General features: G+C 32.6%; 1 protein-coding gene across 1 annotated transcript; it reads right to left on the bottom strand.

Annotated features, from left to right (window-relative positions):
• Positions 1-92: 92 nt before the first annotated feature.
• LOC141819059 (vacuolar protein sorting-associated protein 25-like) lies at positions 93-12,565 on the bottom strand. The gene is given in 9 exon segments (XM_074706433.1): positions 93-398; positions 645-720; positions 803-891; positions 1,022-1,075; positions 1,414-1,445; positions 1,447-1,551; positions 10,468-10,577; positions 11,801-11,858; positions 11,988-12,565. Coding segments are annotated over 7 exon segments (537 nt in total). The 5' UTR covers positions 10,527-10,577; positions 11,801-11,858; positions 11,988-12,565; the 3' UTR covers positions 93-276.
• Between the last annotated feature and the right edge of the window lie 715 nt (positions 12,566-13,280).

Raw genomic sequence — 13,280 nt, 5'->3', positions numbered from 1 at the left:
TGCCAAATCTATTCTAAAAAAACAAAGTTAAATTATTGCATTTGATTAAAATAAAAATAAAAAAAAGTGCTATCTAAAGGAAAGCATTAGAATTAAATCTATTAATATTTATTTATTGTTTAGGGTCCATGCATGTCTGTGCATGTAGGTATAAATTATTCGCTCATGAAAAAAAAAACAAAAGTATGCTGAAATTTTAGTTTACATCAGGATTCACTAGACAATGGATGGAAATGATCCCCAATTGGTAATGGGTTGGTAAAACACAGATTAAGATTAAGCAGAGAACTTCACCCCATCGTCATCCGTTGATGTCCCCTTGAAGATTGCAACTTTACCTTTCTGCTCAAGTAGTTTCAGAGCCCGCACGAGCAAGCCACGATCAATCCCCACAAGCTCTTCAGTGATTGCAAAAGAACCAACACAAGTTCAGCTTATCGGCAAAAGATGCAATGTATAGCTAGGATCCGCAAAACTACCAATAGTTTGAGTAATTGTTATTGATAGGATTCACTTTCTAATTTTTTTCAGGTTCTAATACCAACCAACAGGGGCAAAGAACTGATCTAAGTATAAATGCTGGAGGTTCAGAAAATTTCTAGGACAAACAGTTCAATGCATTCATTAAGTTAGTGTGACATTACCAGTGCCACGAGTTTCAATCCCCGACCGTATTTCTTCAATAGTCATAACACTGTCCTCAAACCCATTTTCTTTAACCTGAAAATTGCAGGGCTAAAAACAGTAAGCAACCATTGGGATTCTTTCGACTTCGTAATGTAGGTCCAAATCCTTAACTCACAAAGTTCAAAATATAATCAGCCCACTCTTGGATTCTTAACCAAAGTAGAAGACATTTCTTATGACCTTTGTCCATCCATTCTGCACGACCTGAAAGGAAAAAACAAGTCACGGAGAATAATACTTGCACTTAAAATCTAGCACATGAATTGTTATATTTAATTCACAGTTTTTATATTGGACTTGAAGTGCGTCATAAGTTCAATAACTAAAAACAAACCTTCATTTACCAGAGCAGAAAGAAATACCTCCCTTGCCTCATGGCTTAGAGATCCTACATTCCAATTGTCAAACTTCTAGTTAGTTTTTGTCAGAAACAAGGGAAACTTGTTTGAAAGAGCTCCAGTCTGTGATCACTTATATTTTATGCTTCCATATCATTGAATGATTGCAAACAGCCATGTTAATTTCTAATGTATTCAAGTTTTACTTTATGTAGAATATCTTCTTGTTATTATCCTGTTAAAAAAAATCATTTGGATGCATTACATATCAAATTGGAGCTTTGCATTCAAATTCCTATGCACTAAAAGCAAAAAAAGGAAAAAGAGCATGATGTCTAGCTAAGCACGTACACAAAAAGAATATGTAATCAGCATAATGTCAACTAACTTTCAATTACTGGATTAGAAAAAGGGGGAAACTTCTTCTAATCCTATCACAAATATCCTTTGACTTCTGCAGTAGCCAAGTATCAGCTCTTTCCATAGCTTCACTTGATTATCACGTGTTTCTTTCACAGGCTGCAAACTAAAGGAAGAAAGAAGATAATGATTTAACTCACTTTCTCAAATCTCCAATCATGCAAACAATTAAATTTCACTAAAATGTGACACAATGAGGCATATGTGTGAAACTAGTTATACTTATCAAATGAAACAATATAATCAATGAGAAAAAAAAATTTAGTGATACTCTATATTTATCAAAAATGGACCATACTGAACATTGGAGCATTTTGGAAAGAGCACAACAGTATGCATGTCATAGAATGAAGAATCATTAAACAATCTTGCTATTGTGACTCAATCAATGTAAAGGCTCAATTTATATATAACCAAGCTTCAACAACTCTTCTTAAATAGTTAAATAAAAAAGAATGTACAATAATAGTTGATAGGTTTGTATCAGGTCTGGCCTATGATCAATATCCAGTATACCCAATTCAGTTGGTCCAAGTACCAAGACTGCTGACTGGATACTGGGTCTAGTACTTGTCCGAGGCAATGCAGACCAATGTACTGTTTTGTATAATCTACAATGGCAGTACTCCCTAGCTATTCTGCCTTGTCCCAAACCATCAAAAACACACACAGCTACATAATATATATTCCTTTTTTTTTCTTACCAATTCACTAACTCTAGCAAACAAAACCTATGTAAAAACTGTATTCTCTTTAAATTTTCTTTGTACTCTTTAAACTCTGTGCAGAATAGGGATGGCAAAGACTAACAAATGTTTGGATAGGAGAAGCTGAACAACACGAGTAAGGCTAGTACATCTTTGTCCTTTCTCCTATAAAATACTCGGCTTCCGACATCAAGACAGTGAAACAACTATCAATGAAATACAATCAATATTCCCTTAGCATATTCACATCTCACTCAATTTACATCTACAATGAACTAATTCAATATGTTTCAGGTAAAAAGGAGGCTGATTCAGTGCATGAGTGAAACAAAGGCTTCTCAATCAATCTGAATATGACCAAAAAAAACTAGGTTACTTGAAAAACTTATGTAGGATGGTAGGAGCTCTCTGGTCTTGTTGATTATCGCACCGATACACAAACAGCCAGGTCCAGTATTAAATGGGCATGGGTGTGAGGCTAATCCAGGAATAAAAAGACTGAATTGAATGGCCAATACAAGCCAATTGAACAAGAAAACAAGATGAGTAGTCCACATTTCATGGACAATTTACTTTATCAAGTTATAAAAGTTTACTTCACTGTTTTTGCACATACAACAGACATTTCAAGATGAATACAAATTTACAAAAGTTTTAAACCAGACTAATAAACATGGACACATACAGACCTGTCTCAAGTGTCATTATGATATTTTTGTCAATATCATGCAATCAGACCCATTGGATTGGTATTGGTCCAAACAAAGTTTTGAAAAAATCATAACCTAATGTTTTGTCTGTCTAATTTTTGGCAGTAGTTATTCAAGAGCAAGGCTTGACACATAAACATTAAACATCAGGAGGTAACACACCATTTTGCATCAAACTATAGATACAAGTCACCTAACCAAGCAAATAATATTCATATGGAGGAGAATAGAAATATAAATTGTTACTAGGAAAAATAATTGTCATGTACTATTTACTACATGGTTATAACAGCTAAGAGGAAATTACAATCTCAGTAGTTGTCTCATGTGCAATAAATCAAGTAAAAGGACTACGAAAGTTTGATTTTCAGGGTAACTTCAGCAATGGCAAGTGTGGTCCTAGAAATGCTGGTTCCTAGAAAGGTGTCATTACACTACAACATGCTTGGTTTGGCTAATATAAACGTGGCTTTCTTATGCTTGGTTCAAAGGCAACTTTAAAACTATTTTAAGGGTTAAACCCCCACCGAAACCTAGCCAATTGGGTTAATATCTCGAGCAAGCCCACAAAATGAGAACCAGATTGGCCTGGGCCATCTTCCCAAAAAACCTCATGACTGACCAAGAAAATCTATCAGATCCAAGGACCCTACCCATGCCACAACAGCACACATCATTAATGATTAAATCACAACTAGAGGGACACCACACATATGTACTGGTGAAGGGACAGCAGATTGATTCCTCCTCGCCAAATGGGAACCTCACAAATACTCTGTCACTCTTTCAAACCTCACTCCAGTATTATATTCAAGACTGCTACCCAACTCAGTCACTATGATGGCTAACTCAGAAATGAAGGGCCATTTGATAAGCTATCTCCGCTCAATGAAAACAGTATCAGACTCTATAGAGTTATCAGACTCTATAGTTAAAGAACTAATACACTAGTGTGTATGATCGACAACACGAAAGGTGTTAAATTAAGCCCAAAAAGAAGGTGCTAATTCATGGCCTTATATAAGATTGGATTCCCTCATGTACAGGGTAAATATGCTTTACCTTACTCTTTTCTTGAGACTTTGGACTGTACACCCACTGAACCCATTCTTGTCATGCCTCTCTTTTTTATTTGTGGGATCAACATTCAGCTCACAATCTCCTCATCATATTTGGTTTTCCATCAAGTCAACAAAGGAATCCAGTCTAGTCATCAACAGACACCAAATCAAAAGTTTAACATAACGTTTCAAACCAAAACCAAATTATGATCCAACGATCAAGAAACTAAATATAATTGAACTTTTCCAGTTTGGTTCAGTTTAAGTAACACATTTCATAAATTTATAATGCAAACAAGAAAACAAATATTGCAAGAAAGAAAATTTTGAAAATAAATTGAAGATAAATTCCAGATCGGTTCATCCGCAATAAAAAAGAAAGAAATTAAAAAATTTTCAAGAACATAAAATATTCAAAATTGACGCATCTGCAATAAATGAAATTAAATTGGGAAATATTCAAAATTGACGCATCTGCAATAAATGAAATTAAATTGGAAAATATTCAAAATTATTGCATCTACAATAAATTAGAGATTTGATTTTTGTTATTTGATAATTAATATTTTCTATTTGAGTAATAATAGGGAATAATTATAATGTTGTTAGATTAGTCTATTTTTTTATTTAGAATATTTATTTTCATATTTACTTGCTGTTGAGTTGAGTCTATAAAAAGAGCGTCATGTATTTTAATTATCTTTGAATTAATATAATTTTCAATTTGACTTCACTATGTAAAGAGTTTTTTCTTTATGTGAAGTTATTTCCTTATTTGCTCTAACAATTTCGTTCCTAACACCTGGGTTGGTCGACAGTTCAAAGTTGGTGTTATGTCAATTGGTATCAAAGTCGAAGCCTGGTGGTTGAGTTTCAGTACTAGTTATCCTTTCATTCCCCATCATCCTCAAGTTTCGACAGCATTCTTGTCCATGCTCCTTCCTTGTTCTCCATTAATAGTGTTCAAAATAGCAATCAGATTTTCACACCTTGCCCTCGTGATATCATCAGCCTCACCATTTCAAAAAATTTGAAAAAACACAATCCAACTTTATTGTATTGTAGTAACAAAATTGCAGCAAAAACTAATCAACAAGGGGAGAGAAAGTCCTCCAATGTTTAGATAAATCTTCTTCTAATGATGTAATATTAGAAAACCCCTTATTGAGTCCATTCGATACTAATGAGAGAGTGAAAAACAAGTTGTCATAAAAAAAACTTGAAAACTTAGTATGATTCCTTCTATATTTACTTATATCTTTAATGTTCAGAATTGAAAAATTCTGTATAGCACATTAGAAATATTTCTATTGATACAATGATGAAAAGTAATGATTATAAAATATTTAGAATAAAGGATGCATTAATACCATGCATATCTTCTTTATTTAGTCATATTATGAGAAAGATTGATTACAATGCTTGTTCATTTAACTTTCTAAAAAGTTCAATTTTAAAATTAGGAAAATGCTAATTTGCTTGGAGAAGTTCAAGTATTCATCTTCATATGAAAATTTTTCATAGCCATCATACCACATGATTTTAATGAAGGTAAGGATATTATTCAGCAATACAATAAGACAAACACGAACCCATCATACATTATTGATAAATAAAGCATGAAATGAAAAGACAATTAACAAAAAAAAATATCCTGCTAAACTTTAAGAGACGATTATCCTAACAAGTACATATCCGTACTATCTTAAATGTGTCTCCTTGAATTTTTCCTCAATAGATGCAACCCCGACTTTCTCTTTAATGTTCTCATTTCTTATCTTATCCATTCTCATATATCCACACATCCACCTTAACATCCTCATCTCTACAACTCTCATTTTCTACTCATATACTTGAGTAATAGCCTAACATTCAACTTCATATAACATAGCATAGCAGGTCTAACCATCGTTTTATAAAATTTTTCTTTAAATTTTAGAGGTATTTTACGATCACAAAGAACACCCGACGCTCTCCTCCATTTTAACCATCCTATTTGTATTCTATGTAAGATATTTCTTAATCTCTCTATCCTTTTGCAAAAATGATCCTAAATACTTAAAGCTCTCAATTACAGTTATAGACAACTCGTCATCTCCTATTTAAATACTTGTCTCATTATATCTAATATTACAAAACTTAAATTTCATATATTCTATTTTTACTCTACGAAATATAAAACCTTTCACTTCCAATGTTTCTCGTCAAGATTCACGTTTAGCATTTACTCCTTCACGTATCTCATCTACCAAAATAATATCATCTACAAATAACATGCACCACAGTAGAGCCATCAATTTGGATTAGGCCCAAAGGGTTGGCCCACTCCGCCAAACAATTTAAACGGATTTGATTAAAATTTTATCAACCCATTTTAAGATGAGTTCAGACAGGCCGACCAGCTTGTGCCCACGACCCACACGAGTTAGCCCGCGGGTTGAGAAAAAAATTCTTCCAAAAGTTTTTTTATTAAACTTAAATTTTTTATGTTTTTAATTATTTTATCGAACTATTTGGTTATGTAAATGATACATGAACTATTGTGTGATGTGGAATCTCTAAAGGAGTCTTCATTGGAAACATAAGCTCTTTTATGATGATTAGTGAATGGTGATTCCATATTTCTATTATGGTAGAGCTAGTGGAGTGGTGATTGCCATTTATTTATTTTTTATAATTTTTTTAATAAACGACAATAATTATTATTTATCAATGATCCCCACCCTTATTTTCAATCCCGTTCTGTGTAACATTCTCTACTGTTTTATTTTTTTAGGCCTATGGGCGCCTAACCTGCAATCCGCCTTAGGTAAATCCCAGCCCGCTAAGGTGATGGGTCGGTCCACCCCGCCAAATGTTGGATTTTTTTTTGGTTGGCTCGTCTTGCTGCAAGACAGTCCATTTAACAGTTCTACACCACGGTACCGTATCTTTGATATGTCTAGTGAATTCATTTATAATTATTATAAAAGGATAAGGACTTAGAGTTAATCCTTGATATACCCCTAGCATCATATAACATAGCATAGCATAGCTAATTCAAGTTCGTCATCACATCCTCAAACATATCCTTAAATAGTTTGATATATGCTACGTTAACAACTCTCTTTTCTAAAATTCTCTATATAATTTCCCTTAGGACTCTATCATAAATTTTTTTATAGATCAATGAATATCATATGTAAATCTTACTTCTATTCTCAATATTTTTTAATTAATTGCCTGAGAAAATGTATAGCTTCTATTGTCAACCTTCTAAGCATTAATCTAAATTAATTTTCAATCATCGTAGTCTCTTTCCTTAGTCTTTTTTCTATTACTCTTTCCAAAATTTTATGATATGACTAATTAGTTTAATACCCTTATAGTTCATATAATTTTATATGTCTCATTTGTTCTTGTATAAGAGAACTAGAGTTTATTACCCTTATAATTTAATACTCACATCAGGGTTTTTCGTTTTCAATATCAGATTAAAAAACTTTGTAAATCATTCAATATCTTATTTCTCTAGAAACTTCCAAACCTCTACTGAAATATCATTTGATCCAACTACTTTTTCATTTTGCATCCCATTTAAAGTTTTTTTCTGAAGTTTGAATTCTACGATAAAAATTTAAATTTTTATACTCCTTTATCTACTTAAATTACCTAAGTTAGTAGCTTAAACATTCATTAAAAAGTTGATGAAAATATCATTTTCATTACTCTTTTATTTCCTCATCATTCAATAGTATCCTATTGCATTCATCTTTAATGTATCTTATTCGGATATGATCTCTTATTTTCCCCTCTCTCTTTAGCTATTCTATAAATGTCTCCTCCTTTTGGATTTAGTTGTCGATATAAATGTTCAAAAGTTTTATTCTTGGCTTCATTCATGCTTTCTTAGCCTTTTTTTTTACTTCTGTACACTTTTTAAAATTTTTCTCATTTTTACAAGTGTATAATATCTTACAGGATGTTCATTTTACCTTCACTTTCTCCTGTACCTTCTCATTCTATCACCAAGATTCTTTACTTAATGATGCACGTCTCTTTGACTCATCGAGTACACTCTTGGCTATCATTTTTAGTTTTAATATCATCTTATCTCATGTCATATTCGAGTCGCAGTGTATTTTTCTTAATATTTATACTGTTATCCTCTCCTTAAATATGTTTTGCTTCCCATCCTTTAACTTCCACCACTTAATTTTAAAAGTCATGCATATTTTCCTTTTATTGATATTATATTTGAGGTGCATATCCAACACTACTAATCTATATTGAATAGTTATGTTTTCTTCGGGGATGACCTTACAATCTTTATAAATCTTTTATCCTTCTTCCTAACCATAAGAAAGTAAATTTGTAATTTATTATTATCACTTTTAAACATAATCAAGTATTCTTCTCTTTTCTTGAAAAACGTATTAGCTAGTATAAATTCATATGCTATCACAAAATCCAATATAGTTTTTCCACTCTATCATATTCCTCATTTTTCACTCCAAAATCTTCATTTAGATCTCCTCCTATTAAAATCATTTCATTTGACGGAATGTTTTATAATATCTCATCTTAGTCATCCCAAAATCTAGATTTGGTTTCTTCATCTAATCATACTTGAGGTGCATATATGCTAATTACATTAATAGTTTCCTCCGTCTATACCATCTTGAGAGCTATAATCAATCTCCTTTTCTAATCACTCTTATTACTTCATACTTTAGCAAACTATTTACAATAATACTTATCCATTTCTTGTTTTACTTCTTCTTGTGTATTATAACTTAAAACTCAAGTTCTCTATCATCTTTACCTTCTTTCCTACCCATTTTGTCACTTGTACACACAAAATATTAATTCTCTTAATCATTGTATTTACTATCTCCATTCTTTATTAGTGAACATTCTCATGTTCTATGTTTCAAATCTTAAACCATTAATTTCTTATAATATTTATTCTTACCCAACTTATGGTATGAGAACTCTTGCATATTTAATAATATATCTAAGTTCTTATGGAGATATAGTGATCCTTACTGAGACATTGGAGTCAAACACTACAACACGTTTCTTCCAAAGAACAACCTAGCATTAGCACAATAGTTTGATGGATTTATTCATTGAACAATTATTTAATTCAACGCTAGCTGGTAACCTAATGCATCTCTCATCCTTTTTCATCCAGGCGTGGGACCAACAACGGCAGGTTTGAAGAGAATAATGCAAATAAAGAAAAGAATAATGTAAAAAAAAAAATATTGCAAGAAAGAAAATAATTTTGAAAAAATAAATTGAGGATAAATTCCAAATTAATTCATCCACAATAAAAGAAAAAAATAAAAAATCTTCAAGAACAAAAAATACTCAAGATTGGTGCATCTGCAATAAATGGAATTAACTTGCAAAAAATTCAAGATTGGTGCATCTACAATAAATAAGAGGTTTAAATTTTGTTATTTGATAATTAATATTTTCTATTTTGGTAATAAATAGAGAATAATTATAATCACTTTTAGATTAGCCTATTTTCTTTATTTATAATATTTATTTCCATATTTCCTGTTGAGTAGAATATATAAAAGGAATCTAAAATTTTATATTTTAATCATTTTTTAATTAATATAATTTTTAATTTTACTTCTATGTGTAAGAGTTTTTCTTCTATGAGCTTATTTCCTTATTCACTTCATTCCTAGTTCATAGGTGGTTCGACGGTTCAAATTTGATGTTGCATCAATTTATCTCTTTCTTTTGAATCCCATGGGCATATACTAGAGTATACCAATATATGGTATAGCATATATATTGAGTTCACATTTAGTTTTCAGTTTATTAGAGTTACTATACTGAAAGCAGATTTTTTACAAAAAATTGATTTGATTCAATTCAGTTTCTCAGATTTCATTTTCGTGGTTTGTGTCCAACCTAGCAGTATGTTCTGCAATTATTGGATCCTAAATATTTGAAGGCAATTGAAGGTAATGTATAGCTTTTATTCCTTTGACAATTTCACAAAAGATTGTTATTAATGGCATGTTTGATGAGGAGGAATTGTATCAAAAAGTAAGTCAATAATAAACCCAACAGAAGTCCACAGAAAAAACTACTGATAACAGAAGATACTATTTAAAATTGGACATCTCTTCCAACTACATCAATCTGTTGGATCTAGATGGCAATTAGATATAACAAAGCATCACATAACCCCAATATTAGGCAATTAGATTATTCTAATAGAGAGAGATTAGAGAATTAATAATGCCATGCATTGCAAATGATGCTTTCTTGAAACTCAACTATAAGATTGTTAAATGATCGCACTTTTTTGTTTTTTTTCAAAAGAAAAAAACTACTGAAACATAGAAATGGGAATATTCTACATTAGGAATTTATATAACGATCTAACTAGAATAAATCAACTTAAAACAAAATACACAAAACATAGAAAAATCCATCAATATCTATAATTGCTATTAATTTACATAAGTCAATTTATTTCAACTTTTAGAAACTTGAAAAGGAACCACTTGAAAGTTTTAGGGTGAAACATTACGTGAAGAAGGGCGGATAGTTGAAGAACTGAGGAAGCTTAAAATCTCCAAATTTCTGCATCTGATTCCTCGTTCACTTCAAAGCAAATGTTTCCTTCTCTTACTATCAAAACTGCAATCGGATGATTCCATCTTCAAAGTAAGCCATTTACCAATTTAATAAATCAATCTATTTCGATATAAGAAACAGAAACTGGAAACGAATTCTTCTTCAGCAACGAATTCTTAGGCTGTATGACTGGCTTCAAGAACTTTCTTATTTCTGAGATCTAGTAGCCAAATTAATTGCTTTATATTGCTTTTTTGATATAAAGAAGCAGCCACATATGACGATAGCGAGAAAGAATTAGAACAATCTGCTAAGAAATTAACGGCAACGTGCCAGAACCATAGAAATGGAGGTTAATAAACAATGAAAAATTTATAGTTCTAATCAAAAGCTTAGAAACATGAAAAGGTGAGAAAAATAAAAATAAATATTATAATGAAATCATTCATATATTTACCTTAGAAAATTAAAGATTAAAAAAATTTAAAAAAAGGATGTATCGAGATAAAAAAAGGAATAAACAATGCAAGAAGAAAGGAAGACTTCACAAAGACTAAACAACGAACAAACAAATAGAGAAATGAAACAAAATACACAATATAAGAGAAAGAATCGAGAAAAAAGTTTGCCAGCTGACAGAAATAGGATATTTACCAAAACTAAAAGAAACAAGGAAACCATTGAAACACATTAAGAGAGACGCTGAAATTGTGGATCAGATCTTGGTTACATGCTAAAAATATATTATTTATGATAAAACCTTCAAGAATGATAAAATACGTGGATGCTTCTTTTTAGATCAAAGATTGTTAAAAAATATTTTTAAAAAAATAGTTCAAAAGAAATGATATCCTTAACGATGACAACATGGAACAGAACTTGAATAAGAAAATAAATTACAGTCAAAAAGAAATGTTTTCCTTCAAAGAGACAGATGTCCAAACACTGCAGAAGAACTTCACAGAATTTAAAAGGCAAACGGAAGATTTTAGATGAACAGAAGTTCAGAGGCACCCATCTCCCACATATTTGACTCCATCACCTAAAAAGAAATTTGAAGAACCAAAAGCTTTGACAATTCTCTCATTATATTTCTATCAAAAAAGTGACTAGTTCATCCTCAAGGCCAATCATACAGCCCTAAACAATAAAGCTCTCCATTCACTTTATATTAGAACACACAACTAACTTCTCTCTTTGGATGATTCACTCGCATAGGTCAATCGTCCATTGATTGATCCTCTAACTAAATAGTTGTGCTTATCAACGAAGGTCAGGATATTTACCTCAAAAAGAAAACTTTGTTGATGACAAAAACTCGATTCAGAGTCTTCCCCCCAGTTGCTGTCCAACACAAGAAGAAAAAGCAGATTAAGAACAACTATGGATGAAGGAAATAAAGGAAACATATTGCTTGACCTTACCCTAGAGGGTACTGTTTCTGCTAACAAGGGGCTTGATTTCTCCACTTACCAGTGATGAAATAACAGGGGGCGCTTGTTGCTGAAGAGCTTGTTGCTCGCAAAGATATTGAACAAAGAGGAAGACCTCGTCTCCTCTAGACTAGTGAGAGGAGAGGAGACAGCGGCACCCTCACGAAGACAACGGCAACCAACACAAAAGGAAAGTTAAACCCAACCTTCAGCCGATCGGAGAAAACATGCAAAGGAAGAAGTTATGGATGCCGATGGAAGGGCTGCTTTGATGATGACCGCCGGTAGGAGCCTGTCCCAATCGGGAGAGGGTGAGATGGAGTTACTGGAGGTGGAGCGCAGTGGATGAATGCGCCGGCCGGAGGAACCCCTCCAACCTGATGTGGATGTAGTTGGCAGAGAAGGAATCGGGATGAGGAAGAAGATGCTGTAGGAATCTCTCCCAATCGGGAGAGGGGGAGTTAGAGATGGAGAAGGAAGGTGTCGGTGATGAGGTGGAGATGGCCGGCCAGCGGTTTAATGGAGATGGAAGCCGCCGGCCCTGGCGGATTCGGGATGGAGAAGAGGAAGGGAAGTCGCACAAGCTTGAGAGGAAAATCGTGATTTTTTTGATAGCTAACTGTGCCGATCCTTCCTCTTCTCGGTGAACCGGTTGGAACCAAATCCCTTACTCGAACCGGTCCAAGATAAGCAAGTGAACCCTTCTTCAATAATGATGAATAAGTTTCATTTGAGGCAACTTCAATTGAGCTTAATCAAATTCTCAATTAAATCAAGTTTTATAGATGTGAACCACTTCACCCCTGGGTATAGCTGAGTTAGTTACGACGCAACAGATTTATAGAAAAGAGCAAGGGTTCAAATCAACTTCGACAATACCTTCCTGCGTCGTGACCAACTACAGTTTCTCCTTAGCGGATTCCACCTTTTCTAGAAGATAGATGTGAACCACTTCAAAAACTTGAATTAAACTCGAATGGACCGAACCATATTAGATGAATCATCTCTCCTCTACTCTAGCCACGAGTTCAATTAGTTCGACTTGTATCTATAATTTTATTTAATTCCCTATAAAATAATATTGACACTTAAGAAATAATAACACAAATGAGGAAAAAATTATAATGAGCTCAAAAATATATTTAAACTCGTAAATTATAATATAAATCAATAATTGATTATATGAGAGAAATTAAAAACATCACATAACAAATCAAAATAAATGTCAAATTATCGATTATTATCATACGAGTTGGTCACGTGTGTGGCCAAAACGGCAATCATGGTAGTGGTCGAGGACTTAGCGGGTGTCACACGAGGTAGTTTCAGCAAC

This window comes from Curcuma longa, unplaced genomic scaffold (assembly GCF_044706935.1).
Source record: "Curcuma longa cultivar G26 ecotype Majalengka, Jawa Barat unplaced genomic scaffold, ITB_CL_G26_1.1 contig_27595, whole genome shotgun sequence".
Classification (NCBI taxonomy): Eukaryota; Viridiplantae; Streptophyta; class Magnoliopsida; order Zingiberales; family Zingiberaceae; genus Curcuma; species Curcuma longa.
The sequence above is the reverse complement of the archived record's forward strand: the minus strand, read 5'-3'. Positions and strand labels throughout refer to the sequence as shown.